General features: G+C 40.5%; 1 protein-coding gene across 2 annotated transcripts; it reads left to right on the plus strand.

Annotated features, from left to right (window-relative positions):
* The first annotated feature begins 4,413 nt into the window (after positions 1 to 4,413).
* LOC119713219 (myosin-1B-like) lies at positions 4,414 to 22,289 on the plus strand. Of its 2 annotated transcripts, XM_038165534.2 has the most exons (40): positions 4,414 to 4,436; positions 4,637 to 4,680; positions 5,593 to 5,845; positions 5,935 to 6,078; positions 6,171 to 6,327; positions 6,888 to 6,915; positions 7,006 to 7,117; positions 7,197 to 7,289; positions 7,414 to 7,477; positions 7,565 to 7,663; positions 7,769 to 7,872; positions 7,967 to 8,105; positions 9,639 to 9,757; positions 9,862 to 10,011; positions 10,274 to 10,444; positions 10,694 to 11,000; positions 11,352 to 11,425; positions 12,153 to 12,240; positions 12,336 to 12,453; positions 13,148 to 13,271; positions 13,357 to 13,493; positions 13,596 to 13,851; positions 14,797 to 15,039; positions 15,129 to 15,305; positions 15,385 to 15,530; positions 15,612 to 15,702; positions 15,790 to 16,179; positions 16,298 to 16,424; positions 16,848 to 16,966; positions 17,285 to 17,481; positions 17,927 to 18,110; positions 18,197 to 18,362; positions 18,530 to 18,654; positions 18,861 to 19,169; positions 19,268 to 19,471; positions 20,530 to 20,655; positions 20,762 to 20,932; positions 21,019 to 21,123; positions 21,397 to 21,492; positions 22,017 to 22,289. In XM_038165534.2, the coding sequence occupies exons 3-40, from the start codon at positions 5,642 to 5,644 to the stop codon at positions 22,167 to 22,169; spliced, it is 5,817 nt and encodes a 1,938-aa protein (XP_038021462.2). In that variant the 5' UTR covers positions 4,414 to 4,436; positions 4,637 to 4,680; positions 5,593 to 5,641; the 3' UTR covers positions 22,170 to 22,289. The 2 variants fall into 2 exon arrangements, with proteins under 2 accessions (XP_038021462.2, XP_071881919.1); XM_072025818.1 differs by lacking the exon at positions 4,414 to 4,436 and having other exon boundaries at positions 5,640 to 5,845.
* The last annotated feature ends 1,511 nt before the right edge of the window (positions 22,290 to 23,800 follow it).

Below are 23,800 nucleotides of genomic sequence, written 5' to 3' on the forward strand. Positions count from 1 at the left end.
ATCCCTAACATTCTGTGATTCTGTGAATCTGTGATTTCCAAAAGGAACTGCAGCCCATGGAGAGCCCATTCTGGAGTGGGAGAGAGTGTGAGGTGGAAGAAGCATGTAGACACTATTAAGGAATGACTGATACCTCCAATTCCATATTCCTCTGTGCCCTTTGTGAGTTGGGGCAGAGGAGTCAGGAATGAAAGAGTTAAGTTGAGCTTGGGAAGTGGTGGTGGGTGGTGTCATTTCAATAGTTTGTCTTCATTTCTTACTATCCAACTCTTTTAAAATTGTAAATAAATTAATTTTCCTCAAATTGAGTCTGTTTTGTCCATGACAGTAACTGGCAAGCAGTTTCCCTGTTTTTATTTTGTCCCATGATCTTTTCCATGCTATTGTCTCCCCCTGTCCTGTTGAGGAGGGAGAGTGAGTGAGTAGCTGGGCTGGAGTTTGGCCCATAGCTGAGGTAAAACCATGATATTATTATGACTCTTCTCTGTGGTTACCAGTGACAAGAAGCAACAGGCACAAATTGAAATAACAGAAATCACTTTTAAACATAAGAAAAAAAACTAGCAGTGAAGGCAAACAAGTGCTGGAACAGGTTGTTGAGAGAGGCAAATATGGAACAAAGTCCAAACTCCTACCTATTCAATGCAACACTAAAAACTGTAGTTTCAACTTTGAGAAAACTGGACTTACAGACGTTTTAGTTATTTCAGTTGCAACTGATCTGCTTAATCATTTTATTTCTTCAAGATGAAAGTAATTTAAATCAGATTATTAGAAAAGATCATATAATGAAAATTAATCAGAAAAATTCATGAACCATGTAGTTGTTCCAATCTGTTTGAATTCCAGTTCTCTAGGTACAAGGTGACCTAAACAACATGAAAAAAAATACTAATTGCAGATTAGGTAAAGTAGATTTGTTCATTATTTACAAACTATTTTTATTTTGAAATTGAGTGAATTTTACATTAATGTTTTTTTTTTTTTTCCTCTTCCTAATCTTTTGTGTGTGTGTGTGTTTCTTTGTTTTTGATTTGTTTCTTTTTTTGTATCATTGCAATGTAGGAGACTGAATAGATAAACAGTTTTTTTAATAAGTATTTTTTACTTCATTATATATTTTTTTAACTCTCTCTGGCTTTTAAAAATCCAAGTAGCTCTCAGAAGTTATAGGACACCTAATGAAGTAAAGAAAAAAAAAGGAAGGAAAAAGAACTGCAATGGAATCACAGAATCACAGTATCACAGAAGGTTGCCCAAGACCTATCCAGAAAGCTTTTAAAGATCACCAAGGAGGAAGATTCCACAACCTCTCTGGGCAACCTGTGCCACTGCCTTATCACCCACACAGTAAAGAAGTGCTTCCTCATGTTTAGATGGAAAAGAGATTCCTCTGCCTGATGTTTAGATGGAAGAGATTGTTTATATGATTAAATAAATAGATATGGGGATAAGGGAAAAGACTTTGAAGATATGGGAATATGTAAATTTAATAAAGACTTTAAAAATATAAAAGACTTAATAGATATGGGGATAAAGACTTTAGTAAGGGTTTTTACATTGTATCCTATGCAATCTCATTCAGAAAAATGGACTAGATAGATGGACTATTAGATGGTTTGTAATTGACTGGACATCTGAGGTCAAGGGATTGTGATGAATGGCATGCTATTAAATAGTCAATAACAAGTACAGTGGTTCAACACTGTGACCCATATTGTTCAACATTTTCATAAACGCCTGGGGCAATGATGATACAGAGTGTAGCCCTGGCAAATCTGCAGATGTCAAATCCAAACACAAGCCAGAAGTGCATTCTTATTGTTAAGAGAAACAAATCATATATGAGGCTACATTAGGAAGAGTGTGACTGCTTCTTTGAAGGTAGTTATTATTCCCCTGCTATTCAAGAAGGATGTGGAGAAAGTGGCAAGGGTGCAGTGGTGGGCTACCAAGCTGGTCAGCGCACAAAACCTACAAGGAATTTAGTCTGACAATAAGGCTATATGGTGATATGGCAGACAACTATTCGGCAGGCAGTTAAAAGGATGATGAAGACAAGTTCTTCTTTTAGTGTCAGAAGATGAAACAAAGACAATGGCCACAAGCAGTGACTTGGAATGTTCAGCCTGGACATTATTTTTCACTAGGCAGATAGTGCAAAATTGCAACAGATTTTCAAGAGAGGTTGGATATTTTCATGGCTTGAAAGCATGATTATGAACCTCCAGAGGTCCTTTCCCACTGACATTTCTCTGGTTCTATGAAGTTACCATTTATTTTTCTACTGCAGACAAATGAATTTGGGGAGCATTAACCACTGTTTCCACTCAGTAGCCTTAGGATCAGGACAGGGTAAGAGGAACATCTCATCTCATACAGCAAATTAAGGAAAAATGCCTCTGACTTGGCAAGTGCTCTTCTCAGGGAAATGATAGATATAAAGGTTGTTTATAGCCACTTTTCCAACCTAGATGGAGAGGGAAGGCAATCCAAAAGAACTCTAGAGCCACAGAACATCAGGATGGTTCTGGGATCTGGTGGTATACTTACTGCAGGGAGAAAATGTGAAAAGTGCTGTATCTGATGAAGTCCATGGATTGCAGAAAGCTGTCCTTTTTTTTTTTTTTTTTTTTTTTTTTTTACCAGGTTTCTAGGAAAGGAAGATAAAGACACAGGGAACAGAAAAAAGATAAGTCATCTGTCATTCCCTCTTTAATCCGTTGCCTTCCCAGATTATTTGTGTTAGACCTAGGAGGTGAAACAAAATACAAAATGTCAAACTGACAGACAGGAAGATATACTGTGTGATCTTTGAACCAGTATACTGGAATCCAAGTCATCTTCTTCAATTTACGTGTGCAGAGGAACCAAGAAGGAAGCTGAAATATAAAAAATAATTTTGAACTAATACTAGACATATGAACAAACTAAGGACTTTATAAGTAGGTATTGCCAAGGTCACAGAGAGCCTTAATCAGAACTAAAATGTTGAGAGGCTTCTTACTGCTGTACAGATTTAAGCTGCTAAGCTTTCAGTTCCTGAACAACTTAAAAGTCATTATATCAAAAGTGAGAGGCAAGTTTATGAAAAAAATACAGACCCAACTTGGAGTTAATTCCATATAAAGAATAATCAAGTCCATTCTTTGTTGATTGTATAGTTTATTAGAATAAGAGAAGAATTAGAATAAGAATATTAATTAGAATATATTTTCTATCTCTCCTTTTATCCTGTTTCTCATGCTAGACGATGAATAAAACCTTTCCATTTTCTTCTATGACTTTCCTGCAGGAACTCGACATTATTGCAGGAACTCAATATTATTTTTCAAGCATAAAGTCTCTATAAATACATGCCATCATTTTCTTCCCTCACTTTAATTGTTCAGAAAGATACTGGCATCCTCATAAAAGAATACTTTATCTCAGATGTTTTAGTTGTACATGCAGTATTGGAAACATATGAAAGTTCTTTAAAGCAGTGAGTTGAGAAGGCTAGTGATCCTCTGTGACCCCTCTACAGCTCCCAGATATCTGAAGGAGAGTGTGAGCATTCAGAATATGGTACAGAATCATAGCAGCTCGTCCTTGCTCCATGCAAGGTCTTCAAATGGGAGATGTTACCTAACTCTTTGCAAAGGAAATGACAGATCTGTAGGTTGCAGAAAGTATACACAGAAACCTCAAACTTTTATTATATAGAACAGCTACACTATTCTACTTGTGTCTCCTTCCCTTAATCCCTTCCCATATACATTTGTTCTTTCTATTGCCTATCTGTAGCACCAGAGAATATGGATACATGGTACATAAAAGGTCAAACAAATTTCAAAAAGCCATGTAAGTGGTTTTTCATTATTTAATGCATCTCTTCCCAACTTTACCCAATTTTCCCCTTCACTGAGAACTATTCTGCTTATTCTAATAGCTATTTGAACAACAAAAGTTATTCGTGGATGGATAAACAAGGTACCTTTCTTAATACACAGTGCACTGTCACTGATTTGCAGAAATATCTCAGAATAGAAACTCTCCAAAGCTCTTTGCAATATCTATCCATCTCACTACAGATGAGTTGTGAGGAACACAAATCTTGTATATCAAACAGCAATTCAGGAGTCAGGAGAACAGAAGTCAATAATTCCAAGTCTCATTGTCCTGCTCTATTTGCTGGACAGCATTTCCTCCTTTCAGATTCCTAGTCAAAATATTTATAGGAGATTTATTCACATAGCAAGTAAGACTTCAGATATTTCTAAATATATCCATGATGAGCATGAATGGGAATTATGTACTCAGTCAAGTTTGCCAAACAGTGCTTTGCCAAAAATTTTTATACCTAAGAAAGAGGAGAAGGGAGTTGTATGTACAGATCAGAACCTATAAAAGCACTGGTAGGACAAGTCTTTCCTGTCTTCACAGAAATCTTCCAGGTAAGAATATGGTTGTCTGAGTGCTGGCAAAATCCCATTGAATTCCTGCTGCCTGTGGAACTGCTTTCCTCGAAGGACTCTTTGTAACAATTGAGATTTTTTTTTTTCTGCTTTCAAGCCACTTGCATATTTTCACCCTGTGGTTTATCCTTGACATTCTGTGCAATAATAATAAGGAACTTGTCTTTTCTGTTCTTCAGTATTCACCAGCCTCCACCCTGCAAGCCAGCTGGTATTAAAAAAGGTAAGACTCTAATTTATCTATTCCATAGGAATAGACCCTCCAAGATGGGTTTTATGCAGTTGTATGTGCACTTCCTATAATCCCATACAACTGTGTATATTAATGCTGTGCATTCCTACTTGGGTTGTGCAAAACAAATACATATAAAACAGCAAATTTGCTTTCATAAGACTGCTTCACACATTTGTTTGATACCTGCTGAGAAATAAATATACTCTTTCTACACAGAAAATTTAATAGGAAATTGAGTGTAAATAGCAATTAATGAAAAAGAAGATGAATTAACTGAGCTGATACAGTTAAGACTTTATCAAACCCCTCTCAGTGTTTTTTAATGAGAAGTTTTCTTATTTTGGTACAGCTCACCCTTAACAGATCAGCTTGAGCTGGAGAACACGGAACCACTGGAGACGTTAAAACTCCAATTTCTAGCTCAGGAGAATGCGTTGCTAAAGAACAGAAAATTCACACTTCTGCTTCTCCTTAACACAGATTGTTTTACTATGCTGCTCCACTTCTATAGTCAATATACATTTCACAGTTTAAAATATGGAAGAAATACAGGATATACTTGTGCCTTCATAATTTTAGTAAGATGACTTTCATTGGAATACCTTTGTTACTAGATATAGAGTATGTTTACTATGACAATCAATCCTTTTTTTTTTTCACAGTACAAAACAGAAATACTGCTAAAGAATCTAAATCTAAAGAACAGAAAATATAAACTTAATAAGGGAATGAAAGTAAAAATGGTCTAACTCAAAGACCTCTGTCATGCTTAAGATCTAAATAAATGAAAGGATATCTAGGGGAAAACAGATTATACAGAGAGAGAAATCTTAACAATAGTCAGAGTGGAACACTACAAAGTCATGTGTGGGGTACAAAGGCATTTCTTCCTTCTTTCAGAGTTGAGTACGTTTGTTCCACTTAGCCCCTTACTGAATAAATTGCAGCCATGTCATCAGACTCTGAGATGGCCATCTTTGGGGAGGCAGCCCCCTACCTCCGAAAGTCAGAAAAAGAGAGAATCGAGGCCCAGAACAAGCCCTTTGATGCCAAGACATCAGTCTTTGTGGTGCATGCTAAAGAATCCTATGTGAAAAGCACAATCCAGAGCAAAGAAGCAGGAAAGGTCACTGTCAAGACTGAAGCAGGAGAAGTGAGTAAAAAAATTAAGGCTTAAGAATACAATTTAATCTTACACTAGACTCTTAGATGACAAATATGGTTCTTTCTTTTCTTTGGCAGACTCTGACAGTGAAGGATGACCAAATCTTCTCCATGAACCCTCCCAAGTATGATAAAATTGAGGACATGGCCATGATGACCCACCTCCATGAACCCGCTGTGCTGTACAACCTCAAAGAGCGTTATGCAGCCTGGATGATCTACGTAAGTACCAGCAGCTCTCTTCCTTTGGGTAGCTGGAAGGCCTGCTGTTCCAGGCTGAGCAGAAGCCAACGTGCTGTCTCCCTTCCTCACAGACTTACTCGGGTCTCTTCTGTGTCACTGTCAACCCCTACAAGTGGCTGCCAGTGTACAACCCGGAGGTGGTGTTGGCCTACCGAGGCAAAAAGCGCCAGGAGGCCCCTCCACACATCTTCTCCATCTCTGACAACGCCTATCAGTTCATGCTGACTGGTGAGTGCTTGATCTCATTCAAAGCAATCTAAACCAAAAAGCCTCATGGCTCGTACTGGAGCATGTAACAAGACAGCTTCAAACACCATGGAGCTGTGTGACAGAAATTGACAATTGCAAGCCAAACTGTACCAGAAGCATGCATAGATTCAGCACTGTGTATTATTGTACCAAATTCCACACTCTCCCATCGCAGAAAGAAACACTGGACTCACAGTTTGCTACTTTTTTACATTGATAGAATAGAAAATATTATTATTCCATACAGTCCTTTATCTAATCATGGGTAGGCAGTTTGATTCGATTCCTTGATGAGAACTGTGTGAAGGGCAAGTGCATACACAGCTTGCCTGAGGACCGCGTGCCTCTGGCAGTTGCGTGGGTCCAGCAGAGCTTATACTTACTACTGAGGAATGTAGAAGGAAATCCAGTACTGTCTTCTAGGAGTCAGTGCTTAGACTTTCCAAAGTAGCCCCATCTTACATTTACAGATTTACTTTTCAGTCAGCTCAGTGCTATTCAGAACAATGACGAAAACTTTCATTCTGCCTTTTTTGCAGACCGTGAGAATCAGTCAATCCTGATCACGTAAGTACACTCACTCCCTACTCGAGTCCCTGAGGGGCTGCCCCATGCCCAGGAACCACACACTCTCTGGGTCCATGTTTGATTTGACAGCGGAGAATCCGGTGCAGGGAAGACTGTGAACACAAAGCGTGTCATCCAGTACTTTGCAACAATTGCAGCTAGTGGGGATAAGAAGAAGGAGGAGCAGTCTGGCAAGATGCAGGTGGGCTCCTAGAAGTAGGACCCTGCAAGTGTCTGATTGATTTCTGAGCTATAACATGACAATGAGGTTTCTATTTTAGGGGACACTTGAGGATCAAATCATCAGTGCCAATCCCCTGTTGGAGGCTTTTGGTAATGCCAAGACTGTGAGGAATGACAACTCCTCACGCTTTGTAAGTTGCCGCTTGGCATAAGAAAAAAATGACTTTTTTCTTATCAACACAATGCAGTCAGAGTTGGTGAGGGGGATCTAGATTTTTTTTTTAATTTTTATTTATTTATTTATTTATTTTTCAGGGTAAATTTATCAGGATCCATTTTGGTGCCACGGGAAAACTGGCTTCTGCTGATATTGAAACATGTAAGACCAGGCCTCCAGGCCTGATCACATTCCTTCTGACTTTGGTGCACAGTTCCTGTGCTAACTCTCTCCTACCGTCCTTCCCAGATCTGCTGGAGAAGTCCAGGGTCACTTTCCAGCTCAAGGCTGAAAGAAGCTACCACATATTTTATCAGATCATGTCCAACAAGAAGCCAGAGCTAATTGGTAGGAAATACCAGTAACTTCTCCAGATACAGTTCACTGAGCAACATTTTTCATTCCTTTCCATGCCTATTGTCTTTGGATCTGTATATGTTTTGTCCTTCTCAGAGATGCTACTGATCACCACCAACCCATATGACTACCAGTACGTGAGTCAAGGGGAGATCACAGTTGCCAGCATTAATGACCAGGAAGAGCTGATGGCCACAGATGTGAGCAATGCACAGAAAGTTTCTTAGGTGGACTCTGATCTATAAACAGGCATGGTCTTTGCTTTTAAGTATTCTTTAATTTTTCCTTCATTAGAGCGCCATTGACATCCTGGGCTTCACTCCTGATGAAAAAACAGCCATTTACAAGTTGACGGGGGCTGTCATGCACTATGGGAACCTGAAGTTTAAGCAGAAGCAGCGTGAAGAGCAGGCAGAGCCAGACGGCACCGAAGGTATTATTACTACAATAAATACTGAAACACTCACTGCTACAGGCAGGGTTCAGGGTCCATGATTCAGGGTCATGATTCATGTCATGAATCCATGATTCAGGGTCAGAATCATGGACTCCATCTGCATTTTTTCCCGCGATGCTAGTACTGCAGCACATTAGTGTGTCCTAACAAGAGGTCTTCCCTGGAAGAGCACAGCTGAGCGAAAGATGCAGGTTACTTTGGACTATGCAAAGTATAAGGATCAGTAAATCCCAAACCGCACTTCCATCTGCTGACCAAGTAGTAGTCAGGCAGAAGGAAGTTGGGCTTTGCTGCTCTACTGAATGGCAGCTTCCCAGGTCTGGCACATAACCATTTGGAGCCATGGATGCAACACCGATTCTACTGAAATCAGTTTTGTTTCCAAGTCTCAGGTCAACGTAAAGTTTGGCCATTACTCTGAACCTGTGAACAAATTTCTCAGTGTGGCAAAATCATCTATTATTGTGCCAGTTCTGTTTGCCCTTAAACTTGGGAGAAGACTGTGGCAGTTTATCTTCTCTGCCCTCCACTTACTTCATTTAGTGTGCATTTTTTCCTACTTTGCATTCTTTTGAAGACCCTGAGGAAAACAAGCAATTTATTCTGGTATTACACTATCTTTACTCATTGGATTTTCTTTTCTGTTTCTAACCTCAATATCTATTGATGCAATTTAAGGATGTTTGGTCATTTCAAATATTAATGCAGCAATCTGCTATGTTTTTTTTCCTATGTTTTCACATGATATATATAGGCATTCTTGGGCAAAGCTTTTTGCATACCATGCCTGTTAACAGGGTCCGCATCTGAATTCATTGTTACAAGTAATAGTAGAAAGTAAAATGACAAACTTTTTGAATTCTGCTTGAGCTTGCACTTCTAAAAACTGGTATTCATTTCAGGTGTAGGTTCTTTAAGGCATAATTGACACTTAAGCATGGTCATCTCTTGAGTATTATGTTTTTAAGGTTACTTCATCAGCAGTCACTGAAAGAGATTGCACTGTCTGGTTCTGAGAACATCTGTGATTGTCTGCAACTTCACTATCATCCCAGACTTAGTTTTCCCTTTTGTCTTTTAAAACATTTCTTGAGTTTTGTCTACCTAAATGCCTCTAAGTTAAATTTTCAGTCAATAAAATTCAAAATAAGCCAATGGTGAAGAAAATACACCCAACACAAATGCTCCCCAGCTTCTGGGGAATGTTGCTTATGATGAAATAAAAATATGTTACATTTTTATCTTAATTGGCCTTCTTATCTTGACTACAATTGCCTTTCGTTACTAGTTGTTTTGTTGTTGTTGTTGTTTTAAATGCAAAACAACAACAAACACAGTACTGTCTCCTATCAAGAGACATATCAATATCTCCTATCAAATCAAAAGAAAGTTCTATATCTGTACGTATGTGTCTTAAAGTACTTATGATTTCTGCAGAAGGCATTCTGAATTTCTGCAAGATATACCTGCTGGTAAGCTAATACATGCTGCTGCCATGTGTTTGTATAGTTGCTGACAAGGCTGCCTACCTGATGGGTCTGAACTCAGCAGACCTGCTCAAGGCCCTGTGCTACCCCCGAGTCAAAGTTGGGAATGAGTATGTAACCAAGGGTCAAACTGTGCAGCAGGTAAGAAAAATTTGGTGTCTGGCAAGAATTGTTTTGATAACAAAAACACTGGACTTCCATTTTTGCTCCACATGATAACTGCATACTTTCTGGTTTTGATTTAGGTATACAATTCAGTAGGTGCTTTGGCAAAGGCTGTTTTTGAGAAGATGTTCTTATGGATGGTTGTTCGCATCAACCAACAGCTGGATACAAAGCAACCCAGACAGTACTTCATTGGTGTCCTGGACATTGCTGGCTTTGAGATATTTGATGTAAGAGCAATGTTTTATTAACGTAATTTTAGAAGTAACTCTGCTGAAGAATTTAAGAAATGTTGCCTTTCTTTTTACAAAAATGTGTTTGATACTTTCAGATTACATCTAAAGCACCATGATTGCTACAAGCTTTTCATTGAGAATAGCTTTGTGTTGCACATATGCCAATTGAAAATCATAAAGACAGAAAATTTGCTTTAAAAGTTCATTATCCTTACCTTTCTGATTTTACCTTAATAACAATCTCTGTATTCTGCAGTTCAACAGCCTGGAGCAGCTGTGCATCAATTTCACCAATGAGAAACTGCAGCAGTTCTTCAACCACCACATGTTTGTGCTGGAGCAGGAGGAGTACAAGAAGGAAGGAATTGACTGGGAGTTCATTGATTTTGGGATGGACCTGGCTGCCTGCATTGAACTCATTGAGAAGGTATCTTTGTAACCACAAGGCCTAATGTTTTCAGAAATGCATCAATTTCTTACATATACAAATTTAAATTGAAAGGGTAAATGTGATATTGTAAATACACAGTTTTATATTCTTCCATAGCTTGCTCTGCTGTGCAGAAGAATTCCACTTTAAAAGTTCATGGGAGTTTTAATATCCTCCCACTTGGGAAAATACTTCTTTATCTGTGATTCTTTCTGCCTTTTCATGTCTTCTTTCTGCATCTTCCAGCCCATGGGCATCTTCTCCATCCTGGAAGAGGAGTGCATGTTCCCCAAGGCAACTGACACCTCTTTCAAGAACAAACTCTATGACCAGCATCTGGGCAAGTCCAACAACTTCCAGAAGCCCAAGCCTGGCAAAGGCAAGGCCGAGGCCCACTTTTCACTTGTGCACTATGCTGGCACAGTGGACTACAATATCTCTGGCTGGCTTGACAAGAACAAGGATCCCCTGAATGAAACTGTTGTTGGGCTGTACCAGAAATCGTCCTTGAAGACACTGGCCTTACTCTTTGCCTCTGCTGGTGGAGAAGCAGGTTAGGTTTTTTTTATTTGTTTTTTAATGACTCTTCCAGAAAAATAAATGCGAGTAAAATGCACTCCAGGAACTGCATTTTGTGCAGAGTCTTTCATGGCTTTGATTTATTAAGAAAGGAAAAGATCAAACATATTTCAGGCCTCCACTCTGCCATGTTAATCCTGCAGACTCCAGTGATCACCTTATTTTGATTCTCTACTCCTTTAGACTGAATGTTGTCTTATTTCCCACTGCATATTAGTTTCCTTTTTAGCATGATTGATACTTATGACCAACATTCTTGCAGTCTCATAGAGAAGAATTCTACAACTCAAAGTTGTAATACCATCTTTTTTTTGCTATTCTTCAGAGAGTGGTGGTGGTGGCAAGAAGGGAGGCAAGAAGAAGGGTTCTTCTTTCCAGACTGTATCAGCTCTTTTCAGAGTAAGTACATGTACAGAAGTAATTGTCTCTCTTTATTTTTTTCTCCTTTTTCCTTTTCTTCCTTGAAGATTCTGACACCTCACAATAAATCCAACAAGGCCATTTTACTGTACCTGTTAACGTTTTTCTTTGTGTCAAAAACATCTTCTAAGTTATTCATAAAAAAGCTAGCATCAAATCAGCTTAGGCCAGGGGGAAGATACACGTCTATTTTGTCTTTGAATGTTGGAAAAAGTACTTAGGTCAGGCTACAGTTTCATTTACTTGTTAGTATATCAGTTAGTAGGACCAAGATCCTCCCCCTCTCCTCTGTCCTGGGAGGACAATGGTGGAAGTATTTGCTTCCCTGAGGCACCTATAATCTGGATCTGCACATAAATTTGTATATGAATATATATATGGAAACAAGGCAACAGGGAAATGCCAAGTCCAGCTTCCACTCCACCAATGCACAGAGCATAAGGCACTCTTGTTTTAGCACTAGCTACTATCTGGTATCCTGAACAGTTTTTCACACTGTGTGGAAGAGGTGTATCTCTGAACAGCTTTTCCACTACTCCAAACCAGAACCTCAAGACTAAAATGTACAAAAAAAACAACACAAGTTAGCATGGCTCTATGTGCAAATAATAGATCCATTCTTCCTTTCCAACAATAATCATATCTGACAGTAATAACTGAAGAGGTAACATTTGTTAATAAAAAACATTTGCTCATGATTCTACAGGAGAATCTAAACAAGCTGATGACCAATCTACGGAGCACTCACCCCCATTTTGTGCGCTGTATCATCCCCAATGAAACAAAAACACCTGGTAAGAACCTCAAGTAGAGAGAAATCTGATTGTGATGCAACCATTACACTCTATGCTTTATAATGAAATATCAAATAATTGTCTCAATTACTTAGGTGCCATGGAACATGAACTGGTGCTGCACCAGCTGCGCTGTAATGGTGTTCTGGAAGGGATCAGAATTTGCAGAAAGGGATTCCCCAGCAGAATCCTCTATGCAGACTTCAAACAGAGGTCAGATTCCTTACTTCTCTCTCCGCTTTGTCTTTACTGCATAAGCTGCATATCTTAACTATTTTAACATGGTTATTATTAACATGGTTATTTTTGAATTTCATAACTATCTAAAACTGAAAGAAAGGCAAAGTTCCTGGAATATATAGACAAAAACATGTATGGCAAGGGAGAAAATGTTGAGAAATGAAGGGCTCCTCAGGTGTCCTTACTGATTTTTGCTCCTAACACAACCAAGCTTTGCTAAAGTTTCTGATTATGGAAGCGAGATAGAGGTACACAAACCTGTGCTTGCAAGATTTGAAAATGAAGATTGATATGTAGATACAACAAATTCTCATACAAAAATTACAAACTTAGGAGCGTATCAGCTCCTAGTTTCAGTGGAAGATGATTTATTCTTACACACATGGTAGCAATGTTCCTGTCTAGAAATTTTCTATTCAATAACAACAGCACAGTTTAAGGAAAAAAAAAAATAGCTAGCAATCAGCATCCCATTTTCAACCAATAACTGTAAATTTTTCCTTAATTTTGTCCTCGTATTATTGACTTGATTACAAATGTCATCTCTAAACAAGGTATGTAATACCAACTTTCACAGCCTCCTTCTGCTGCACAAAATTAATTTAAATAAACAGTCTAACCTTATGACTTGAGATTGCGTTAATTCATATTTCCTTTCATTCAATAGGTACAAGGTGCTTAATGCCAGCGCTATCCCAGAGGGACAGTTCATTGATAGCAAAAAGGCTTCTGAGAAGCTTCTGGGGTCAATTGATGTGGATCACACCCAGTACAAATTTGGTCACACCAAGGTACAAACTTTTCCTGACTCAATCACTACGTGCCTGTGCCTAGTTCTACCTGGCAGTGATGTGTTGCAACATTCCCTTTCTCAAGGTGTTCTTCAAAGCTGGGCTGCTAGGGCTCCTGGAGGAAATGAGGGATGAGAAGCTGGCACAGCTCATCACTCGCACACAGGCCAGGTGCAGAGGCTTCCTGATGAGAGTGGAGTACCAGAGAATGGTGGAGAGGAGGTAGACATTGCTCATCTTCAGTTAGAGTCATTTTCCTCTGGGGGAAAGCGTCACCATTCATCACACTGAAAATAATCAATGTATAATTTCATTATGCTTCAGGGAGTCCATCTTCTGCATCCAGTACAACGTTCGTGCATTCATGAATGTCAAGCACTGGCCCTGGATGAAGCTGTTCTTTAAGATCAAGCCCTTGCTGAAGAGTGCAGAATCTGAGAAGGAGATGGCCAACATGAAGGGGGAGTTTGAGAAAACCAAGGAAGAGCTTGCAAAATCTGAGGCAAAGAGGAAGGAGCTGGAGGAGAAAATGGTGTCTCTGCTTCAGGAGAAAAATGATCTGCAGCTCCAAGTGCAAGCTGTGAGTATTATTAATGTATTTCTTCCAGGGGAAAATAAACAAGGTCTGTGCTATTGCATGGTACAGAACTCTCAAACTGCACACAAAACTGCTTTACAAACTATTGTACCTTGTATCACTAAAGGTAAAATTGAGACCCCTCAATGTCACCATTGTAATGTTGGTGTTCCAGCTTGGGAAGATTTTCTAAGTCTCAGAACCCACTGGTATGTGACTCCATGTAAGCTCGCTGTATGTGGCCCAAGTGTAGTCACTAGAGATTTGGTATACAGAGTTTATGGAGTCAAGAGAGGGACCCAGCTGACTACACATTCTGTCTTTAAACAGTTACCTAAACAAAAGGATCTTGTGACATTTCTTATCATATATGGTATCTCACCTGTACTCCTGCAGCTACTACTGCAGGAAGACAAAAAAAACCTCTAAAACCAAACACAACTGCCAACCCTATGTAGATGTAAAATGCCCTTTGGAACATCAAAAGTTTTGGGAATATTTTGCTCAAAATGCCTGTGTCTACTTTATAGCTTTGAAATACTGTCAAATAGACACTACCAATTGCAATTAGATTATGTACTGACTTAACAAATTCAAAATTAGTTATGCCAAGAAAAGCTCTTACAGAGAAAAAAACAAAAAGATCTGTGTACAATTCTGTTATTAAAAAAAAAAAGAAAAAAGAAAAGAAATTTTATATATTATATACCTTAATTATAAATAAAGAAAGATAATACCTGATTAGAGCACTTAAAAGATGAGGGAAAAAAAAAAAAAAAGATTCAGAACAGGTAGAACAAAAATAATTTCCCACAAGATAAAATCATAATTCCGTATCTTTTTGTTTGTTTGTTTGTTTTTCCTGTATGAAGTAACCTTTTTTTATTCCAAGTTTCCTAAACTTGACACTAGCAAACATGACTATCTTTCTCCCCATCTCCCCATCAGGAAGCTGATGCCTTAGCTGATGCTGAAGAAAGATGTGATCAGCTCATCAAAACTAAAATCCAGCTGGAAGCCAAAATTAAGGAGGTGACAGAACGGGCCGAGGATGAGGAAGAAATTAATGCTGAGCTGACTGCCAAGAAGAGGAAACTGGAGGATGAATGTTCAGAGCTGAAGAAAGACATTGATGACCTGGAGTTAACCTTGGCCAAGGTTGAAAAAGAAAAACATGCCACCGAAAACAAGGTATGAGGCAGAAGACATCAGTCATACTGTGCTATTATGGGAGTCTTGTACCTACTTGCTTTAATTACACTTGCTCCTTCTCATCAAAGGTGAAAAATCTCACAGAGGAGATGGCATCCCTGGATGAGACCATTGCCAAGCTGACAAAAGAGAAGAAAGCCCTCCAAGAGGCCCACCAGCAGACACTGGATGACCTGCAGGCCGAAGAGGACAAAGTCAATACATTGACCAAAGCAAAAACCAAGCTGGAGCAGCAAGTGGATGATGTAAGCACATGTGCCTCCAGCGAGACAGGACAGGTATGGAGTTCAACCTGCCTGGTATTAATGGTGGTGTTGTGTTTAGCTGGAAGGGTCCCTGGAGCAAGAGAAGAAACTGCGCATGGACCTTGAAAGGGCTAAGAGGAAACTTGAGGGAGATCTGAAGCTGTCCCAAGATAGCATAATGGATTTGGAAAATGATAAGCAGCAGCTGGATGAGAAACTGAAGAAGTAAGTGTGGTTGTGGGACAAATAACATGGATTTACTATGTACTTTTATTCAGGTGTTAACGGTGTATGCTTTGTGCAAAGGAAAGACTTTGAAATCAGCCAGATCCAGAGCAAAATTGAGGATGAGCAAGCCCTGGGCATGCAATTACAGAAGAAGATCAAGGAGCTGCAGGCAAGCCTCTGTTCCTTCCCTTCAGCCCTTCAGAAGGACATCAATACAAGTAGGGCATGGGTGTGAAGGGTCTTGCGTTTTCCCCAGGCCCGTATCGAGGAACTGGAGGAGGAAATTGAGGCAGAGCGAACCTCTCGGGCAAAAGCAGAGAAGCACCGTGCTGACCTCTCCAGAGAGCTGGAGGAGATCAGCGAGCGCCTGGAAGAAGCCGGAGGGGCTACGGCAGCTCAGATTGAGACGAACAAGAAGCGTGAGGCAGAATTTCAGAAGATGCGCCGTGACCTCGAAGAGGCCACGCTGCAGCACGAAGCCACAGCTGCTGCCCTGCGGAAGAAGCACGCAGACAGCACAGCTGAGCTTGGGGAGCAGATCGACAACCTGCAACGAGTCAAGCAGAAGCTGGAGAAGGAGAAGAGTGAGCTGAAGATGGAGATAGATGACTTGGCCAGTAACATGGAGTCTGTCTCCAAAGCCAAGGTACAGAAATACTTTATGGGATCTTTGCCCAATTGAAATTCTACAGAATTCACCTTCACCTATCAGTTTTATTGAGAGTTATAACTGCTTATTCCTTTCATTCTGTATGTTGACACAGACAAATCTGGAGAAGATGTGCCGCACACTGGAAGACCAGCTGAGTGAGATTAAGACAAAAGAAGAGGAGCATGAACGCATGGTCAATGACCTCAATGCTCAAAGAGCTCGTCTGCAGACAGAATCAGGTGACTTCCTGAATAAGGGAATCAGAAGGGATTTCATCAATGTCTATAAATACCTGAATGGAGGACAAAGCCAGGCTCTTTTCTGTGGTGCCCAGTGTCAGGACAATACACAATGGGCAAAAAGTGGAATATAAGAGCTTTCATCTAAACATCAAAGAGCAGTTATTTACTGTGCTGGTGACAGAGCCGGCACAGTTCCAACAGAGAGGTTGTAGAGTCTCCTGCCTTGGAGACGTTAAAAGCTATCTAGACGGGTCCTGGGCAACACTTTATAGGTTTCCCTGTTATAGTGGGGGAGGGTGGAAGGTAGACCAGATGACCTCCAGAGGTTCCTTAAAACCTTAACGGTAATTAAAGCTCTAACTATGCGGAACACTGCCATCAATGAGAATGAAAGGCCTATGTATCTGCAAACTTTCCCAGGTGAATATTCGCGCCAGGTGGAGGAGAAAGATGCTCTGATTTCTCAGCTATCAAGAGGCAAGCAGGCATTCACCCAACAGATTGAGGAACTCAAGAGGCACTTAGAAGAAGAGATAAAGGTGAGTAGGCTTCCAAATTCTGTCTTGTCCACTGGATTTTTCCTCACCAAAATGTGAATCAGACACATATGAGATTACAGAGACACCATGCTGAGAGGGGAAAAAAAACACAAACTCTTAGTTCATTCAGTGCAATTTACCTTTGCTCCCTGATACCTACCGTCTATCCATTAGATTTCCATTTTGCAGATTCCCAACTCTCCCGTCCTCATTCAATACGTTGCCATCATTCTTATGGGAGAATAATATTTCAGTCAGGACATTTACACATTTCCAAGGAGATTTCTATTCCTTGACCCACTACTATTTTTCCCCCAGGCCAAGAACGCCTTGGCCCACGCCTTGCAGTCTGCTCGCCACGACTGTGACTTGCTCCGGGAACAATATGAGGAGGAGCAGGAAGCAAAGGGAGAGCTGAAGCGTGCCCTGTCCAAAGCCAACAGTGAAGTGTCCCAGTGGAGAACCAAATATGAGACAGACGCTATTCAGCGCACGGAGGAGCTGGAGGAGGCCAAGTGTGTGGGGAAAGTGGGGAAGGCTGAGAGAAAGTAACAATGGAAATTTCAGGAGACCACTATAATAGTGTCAGGAAGAATCCAATGCTGCACTTTGGGGTGGGGTGGCAGGAAGAGGGAAAATATAACCAAGAGAGAATATGCACTGAGCAAAGCAGAAGCACCAAAGCTCTTCAGACGCAGAATAGAAGAGTGACCAGTGCTAGAGTGAATACCAGAGTGAACAGCAGAGAGTGACTTGCTAGAGCCCAGCATTCAGACACGGAAATACTATGACTGTCTAGAAGAGATCTTAATCTCTGTGTAAACGGGGATCACACAGTGCAAAGTGGCCAAGTGTGCTCTGTGAGCACAAAGTGGCCAAGTGGCTGTATGTTTTGTTTGTTTGTTTGTTTTTTAATGAGAACTTGCTTTCTCACTGGCAACTGTGCTTACCACCTCCCAGGAAGAAACTGGCACAGCGCCTGCAGGATGCAGAGGAACATGTTGAAGCCGTCAACGCCAAATGTGCTTCCCTGGAAAAGACAAAGCAGAGGCTGCAGAATGAGGTGGAAGACCTGATGATTGACGTGGAGCGATCAAATGCTGCCTGCGCAGCTCTGGACAAGAAGCAGAAGAACTTTGACAAGGTATTCTGGCCTCTGGCCCTGTGCTTCCTGGGCAGGGCATCTCCTCACAATTGTCACATCCATACTCACGCCCTGTTGCTCCTCAGATCCTGGCAGAGTGGAAGCAGAAGTACGAGGAAACACAGGCTGAGCTGGAAGCTTCCCAGAAGGAGTCTCGCTCTCTCAGCACGGAGCTGTTTAAGATGAAGAATGCCTATGAGGAGTCCCTGGACCACCTGGAAACACTGAAGCGTGAGAACAAGAACTTGCAGCGTAAGTTGCTGGTCCTCTACTCCTGGCAGAGCTTTCTCACAACCGTGTCTGACTTTCCACATGTTTTTTTGCCTCCAGGTCTGCAAAGATGCCTGTTGCTTCGGTGTGGCAGGACACTTCCCCTTTTGCCCTGTGTATGAAAATGCTGTTCATCTTTGTTTCCACAGAGGAGATTTCTGACCTCACAGAGCAGATTGCAGAGGGAGGAAAGGCAATTCATGAGCTGGAGAAAGTCAAGAAGCAGATTGAGCAGGAGAAATCAGAACTTCAGGCTGCTCTGGAGGAAGCAGAGGTAGCTGGCATTGTTAATTTCTGTCTTACAGGTCTTGGATCTCGATCTCATTATAAGCAGTGTGAAGTCATTCCAGATACAAGAGGATAAGAATGCTTCTATAAAACTGTAGAGATATCATCAGAAACATTGCACTTTGCTTTACTCAGAGCTTGAGGTTCAATATTTTTCACATAAGTATTTAATTTGCATTCATTCCTGTACAGGCCTCCCTGGAACATGAAGAAGGAAAGATCCTTCGCATCCAACTTGAGCTCAACCAGGTCAAGTCTGAGATTGACAGGAAGATAGCAGAGAAAGATGAGGAAATTGACCAGCTGAAGAGAAATCACCTCAGAATTGTGGAGTCCATGCAAAGCACCCTGGATGCTGAGATCAGGAGCAGGAACGAAGCCCTGCGGCTGAAGAAGAAGATGGAGGGAGACCTGAATGAAATGGAGATCCAGCTGAGCCATGCCAACCGCCAGGCTGCAGAGGCACAAAAGAACCTGAGAAACACACAGGGAGTGCTCAAGGTCTATCGAATTAAAGATGCTCATAGACAAGTCTTAGCTAAAATTTTCTGTTCCAGAGGACTCTGGTCTGCTTATAATTTCTTTCACTTGTACTGCAGGATACCCAGATACACTTGGATGATGCTCTCAGAACACAGGAGGACCTGAAGGAGCAGGTGGCCATGGTGGAGCGCAGAGCAAACCTCTTGCAGGCTGAGATTGAGGAGCTGCGGGCAGCCCTGGAGCAGACGGAGCGGTCACGGAAAGTGGCTGAACAGGAGCTTCTGGATGCAAGCGAGCGTGTGCAGCTCCTCCATACCCAAGTCAGTGATCAAACATATTTAATATTTATATTTCTGCTCCATACAAAGGAAGTACCTGGAGACTAGTTGTGTAACAACATTTAGTTAGTTATAAGTAAGTGTAGTTAGTAGTTATAAGTAACAGCATTTAGTAAGTTATATGTTGCAAAGGTCACAGTATGGATAAGAAATACTAAAAGTGAGTTTTCAGCCTCAGAAACAAGATGGAATTCATTAGACTATAGCAGAGATTTATTTTAAAAGTAATAAATTAAGAGGAGAATCGGAGGTTCATGCCCTATTGCTTCTGTAAGTTCACTACCTTTCCTACATCTGAGATTGTAAAGTCACACTTAGGTTGATGATTATGCTTATCACAGGAATTATGTTCAAACAGGAATACACTAATACTGTCCTTAACATCTTTTAGCAAAGTTAGTGTAAGTATTCTGTAGAACTGCCACTAGACTGAAAATGATAAGGAAAGATTATGTTGTTTTTCCTTGCAAGTATAAATTCCTTCTGTGTTGACTCACAAACTGTGTGGAAATTTTATGGAAGACATTCTTGAAATATTGGAGCTCATCACTAAGAAACTAGCTAACAGCTACTTAAACAGCTAAACAGCTAAGAAACTAGTAGCTACCACCACAACTCCTTTAGAACAGAGTTCCATGGGACCTGATGGCACAATTTACATTAAAGACCAATATTTTGCAGTGTTCTTGATTTGATATTACAAGGTAATGGAAACAAAATTGTGATGTTCTTGCTCTTAAGCAGCACACCAACTTGAGCAACACCAAGATGAAGCCGGAAACGGTTATATCCCAAATTCAGAGGGAAATGTAAGAAACAGTTCTTAGGGAACTGACATAATCATTAAATCTATTTTCATTTTTTAACAAGGGTATCTCAATGACTCTTTGGCAGTCTTCTACCACAACTATTAAACAGCAGTATATATTCTTCATACAACACATTAACAGAACTCTAAATAAAAGTAGGGAAATTATTTATTGCCAGAGATGGTATATTAAAGCTGCTGGAGAAAACACCTATGTTTTTTTCTCAAACAGAACACCAGCTTAATCAACACCAAGAAGAAGCTGGAAACAGACATTGCCCAAATTCAGGGTGAAATGGAAGACACCATCCAGGAAGCCCGCAATGCTGAAGAGAAGGCCAAGAAGGCCATCACAGATGTGAGTTGGGGTCTCCTTTCACTGATGATGGTGGATTTATCCCCCCCCCCCAAAAAAAAAAAAAATGTCTTCAGCTGCACAACGCCTTTGATTCTTTCTTCTCCAGGCGGCCATGATGGCAGAAGAGCTGAAGAAGGAGCAGGACACCAGTGCTCACCTGGAAAGAATGAAGAAGAACCTGGACCAGACAGTGAAGGACCTGCAGCACCGTCTGGATGAGGCAGAGCAGCTGGCCCTGAAAGGAGGCAAGAAGCAAATCCAGAAGCTGGAGGCCAGAGTGCGTGGGGCTGGTATTTGTGCACAAGTGAGCATGTCCCTTGGAGAGGTACCGGAGAAGCTCCAAAGACAGATTTTTCATTGCAGGTGCGGGAGCTGGAAGGGGAGGTTGATGCTGAGCAGAAGCGCAGCGCTGAAGCTGTGAAGGGTGTGCGCAAGTACGAGAGGAGGGTGAAGGAGCTGACCTACCAGGTAAGGGAGAAGAGGTGTTTTTTTTTGTGGTTACACACCCTTCTCTCTGGAGTTGAATATGTTAGCATAGTGCCTTCATGAGGGTTTTCTTTCCATCCTTCTCAGTTAGTCATTGACACAGTTAGCAAGTTTTTTAGCTCTGTATAACTGGACAGCAGTGCTCTGTAAGGCATGTAACTGTCTCTGTTTCATTTAGAAGAAACTTAGGGAGATAGGAAAAGAAGCGTTGCTATTATTTACCATTTTCTTGCCATTGTTTAACATTGTCTGTAGTCTGAGGAAGACCGGAAGAATGTTCTCAGGCTCCAGGATCTGGTGGACAAGCTGCAAATGAAAGTGAAATCCTACAAGAGGCAAGCCGAGGAGGCTGTAAGTATCATTCTGAAAAGGGCCAGACTTCCTTCTGGTGAATCTGGAACTCAGTTTTGGTGTTTCCTTCTGTCTAGGTTTTAAAATTTTGTACTGTTTTGATGTTTCTTCTCCCACAACCCCAACACAATTGTTTATGCAATCGTAAGAACATTTGGAAGTGACTACACGGCTTCTTCTCTAGTTTTGCTCTACACCTCAATTTCCCACTCTATCTCTTCACTTTTACCCAGGATACTTTTAGCAGCCGCCAAACTTTATCTCTGCCATCGACTCAGCTGGGACTGTGCTCTGTCTAAACTGGCTATGACCTTTTTCACAACCTAATGTCCTTTTCTCTTCTGGCACACACAACACCTTAAACAGCTTTTTTCCTTTTGTTTGGAAGCTGCCCTGCTTGCCCAGCATTTGAATTTTTGTCTGGCCAGTTCTAAGATATTAAATGCCTTAGAAAAACTTTCCCCATTGGGTATTCTGACAGCAGAAAAAGCCTGTTGTTTTCATGACTCTCTTTCCCTGCACAGGAGGAACTGTCCAATGTCAACCTCTCCAAATTCCGCAAGATCCAGCATGAGCTGGAGGAAGCTGAGGAGCGGGCTGACATTGCAGAGTCGCAGGTCAACAAGCTCCGAGCAAAGAGCCGGGAGTTTCATAAGAAGACAGAAGAGGAGGAATAAGTCTCATAAGGCTAAAAAGTGACCTGAGGCATGCATAAAATGTAAACTTCTGTGTTGCTTTTTTATATAATTATCATTTATATCTAGGTAATAAAGACAGTAGAAACCTTTGCATTTGAACAGTGATTAGCATGTTGTAATTATTTATTCCAGTATTCATTACTTTTAGAGTGCGTGTGTACCGCTTATGTTTACATTTAAGAGTATTTTAAACAAGAATACATTTTTACATTAACATTTTTTAAAATGCATGGGAAATAATGATGACTACCACAAAAGAATCGCCATTTCACAGGTGTGGAGAGTAGAAACAATCTACAGTTTAAAGAACATGGAGAGAAAAAGAGCTGGGCTGCAGACTCCAAGGTGTAGGCAGAGCCTAGTGTTTTATGGACAAGAGAAACGTAATTGAACATATATTATGAAGACAGACAAAGGTGATGGAGTGTTTTTGTTTGGTTGGTTGGTTTGGTTTGTGTTTTTTTTTTGTTTGGTTGGTTTTTGTTTTTTTTTGAGTTACAATTTAATATAAAAAATAATATCATAGATAAATAAGAAAAAGTCTATGTGAAAATCACTTTCAAGTAGAATGATTAGAGATTTTTGTAAAGTGTTAGTATGGTATTGGAAAGTTTGCTTACTCACTTACAAAACACTGGACTTGAATACAGATGGGTATTTCTATATTGGAAAAAAAAATCCTGCAGTTTCTCTTAAAAAACAGTTATCTAGTTTCTAGTCTGTGAAACAAAAGAAGACTGCAATCTACTCCTTATTTTGCTAACTAAGTATTAGAAGTAAGTGTCTGAGTGCAAGATAATCATCTCATATTAAGTGATGATGACTCATTCAATAAGATTAAGAGAAAGGATATACAGAATCTACTCCAAGTTTAATTTAAGGTTTTTACACAGTAAGGAAAATCCTTAACACAACCATTCATGGACTTAAACAAAAGTTTAGAATGCAAGAGGTACAGCAGCTATCAACAGTGGATGGAGATCTTTTATATCTGTTAATGTACATATATAAAAAGTGACTTCTATAGAAACCAAGCATCGTTTCATGGTGAATTGCATGTTCTGAATGAGAATGCCAAACAAGCCCACTATCTTCTTCCTGCCTATGCAACCAACTCTATGGCAGACAAATCTTCAGTCTGGGCAGTTTCTTAAAAAATTTAGTTCCCTTCCTCAAATGCCTAAAGCGAAGCTTTAGCACTGGATGGAAGAAGTCTGCACTCTTTTCCACAACCCACAAGCTAAGGCCAGTGCTGTGGCAGGTGTGCCATGCTGTAAGAAGAGTTAGCCTCCAGCAATTCTGAAGAAATATCACAGTGAGAAGGGGGTGATGCATGCCTCACCCTCATAACAAGAGGAAGAGGCTGTTACACTACGCCAAGATCCTCTGTGAACAAAATTAATCAACCTTTTACTCTGTCCATAGGTCCATTTCAAGCATCAGGACCAGTGGCTCTGTCTGTCCTACTCAGGCCCGCCAGCTCTGCCTCCTCCTTCCCCTCATCACTTAATAACCCTAAGTTCCCCTTTGTCTGTTCACAGACTATCTTGCCTGTTTATTGCCATTCTCAGCATGCTAGGCTTTTTCATTTTCCTAACAACAGTTTATTA

Source organism: Anas platyrhynchos, chromosome 19 (genome assembly GCF_047663525.1).
Source record: "Anas platyrhynchos isolate ZD024472 breed Pekin duck chromosome 19, IASCAAS_PekinDuck_T2T, whole genome shotgun sequence".
Taxonomy (NCBI): Eukaryota; Metazoa; Chordata; class Aves; order Anseriformes; family Anatidae; genus Anas; species Anas platyrhynchos.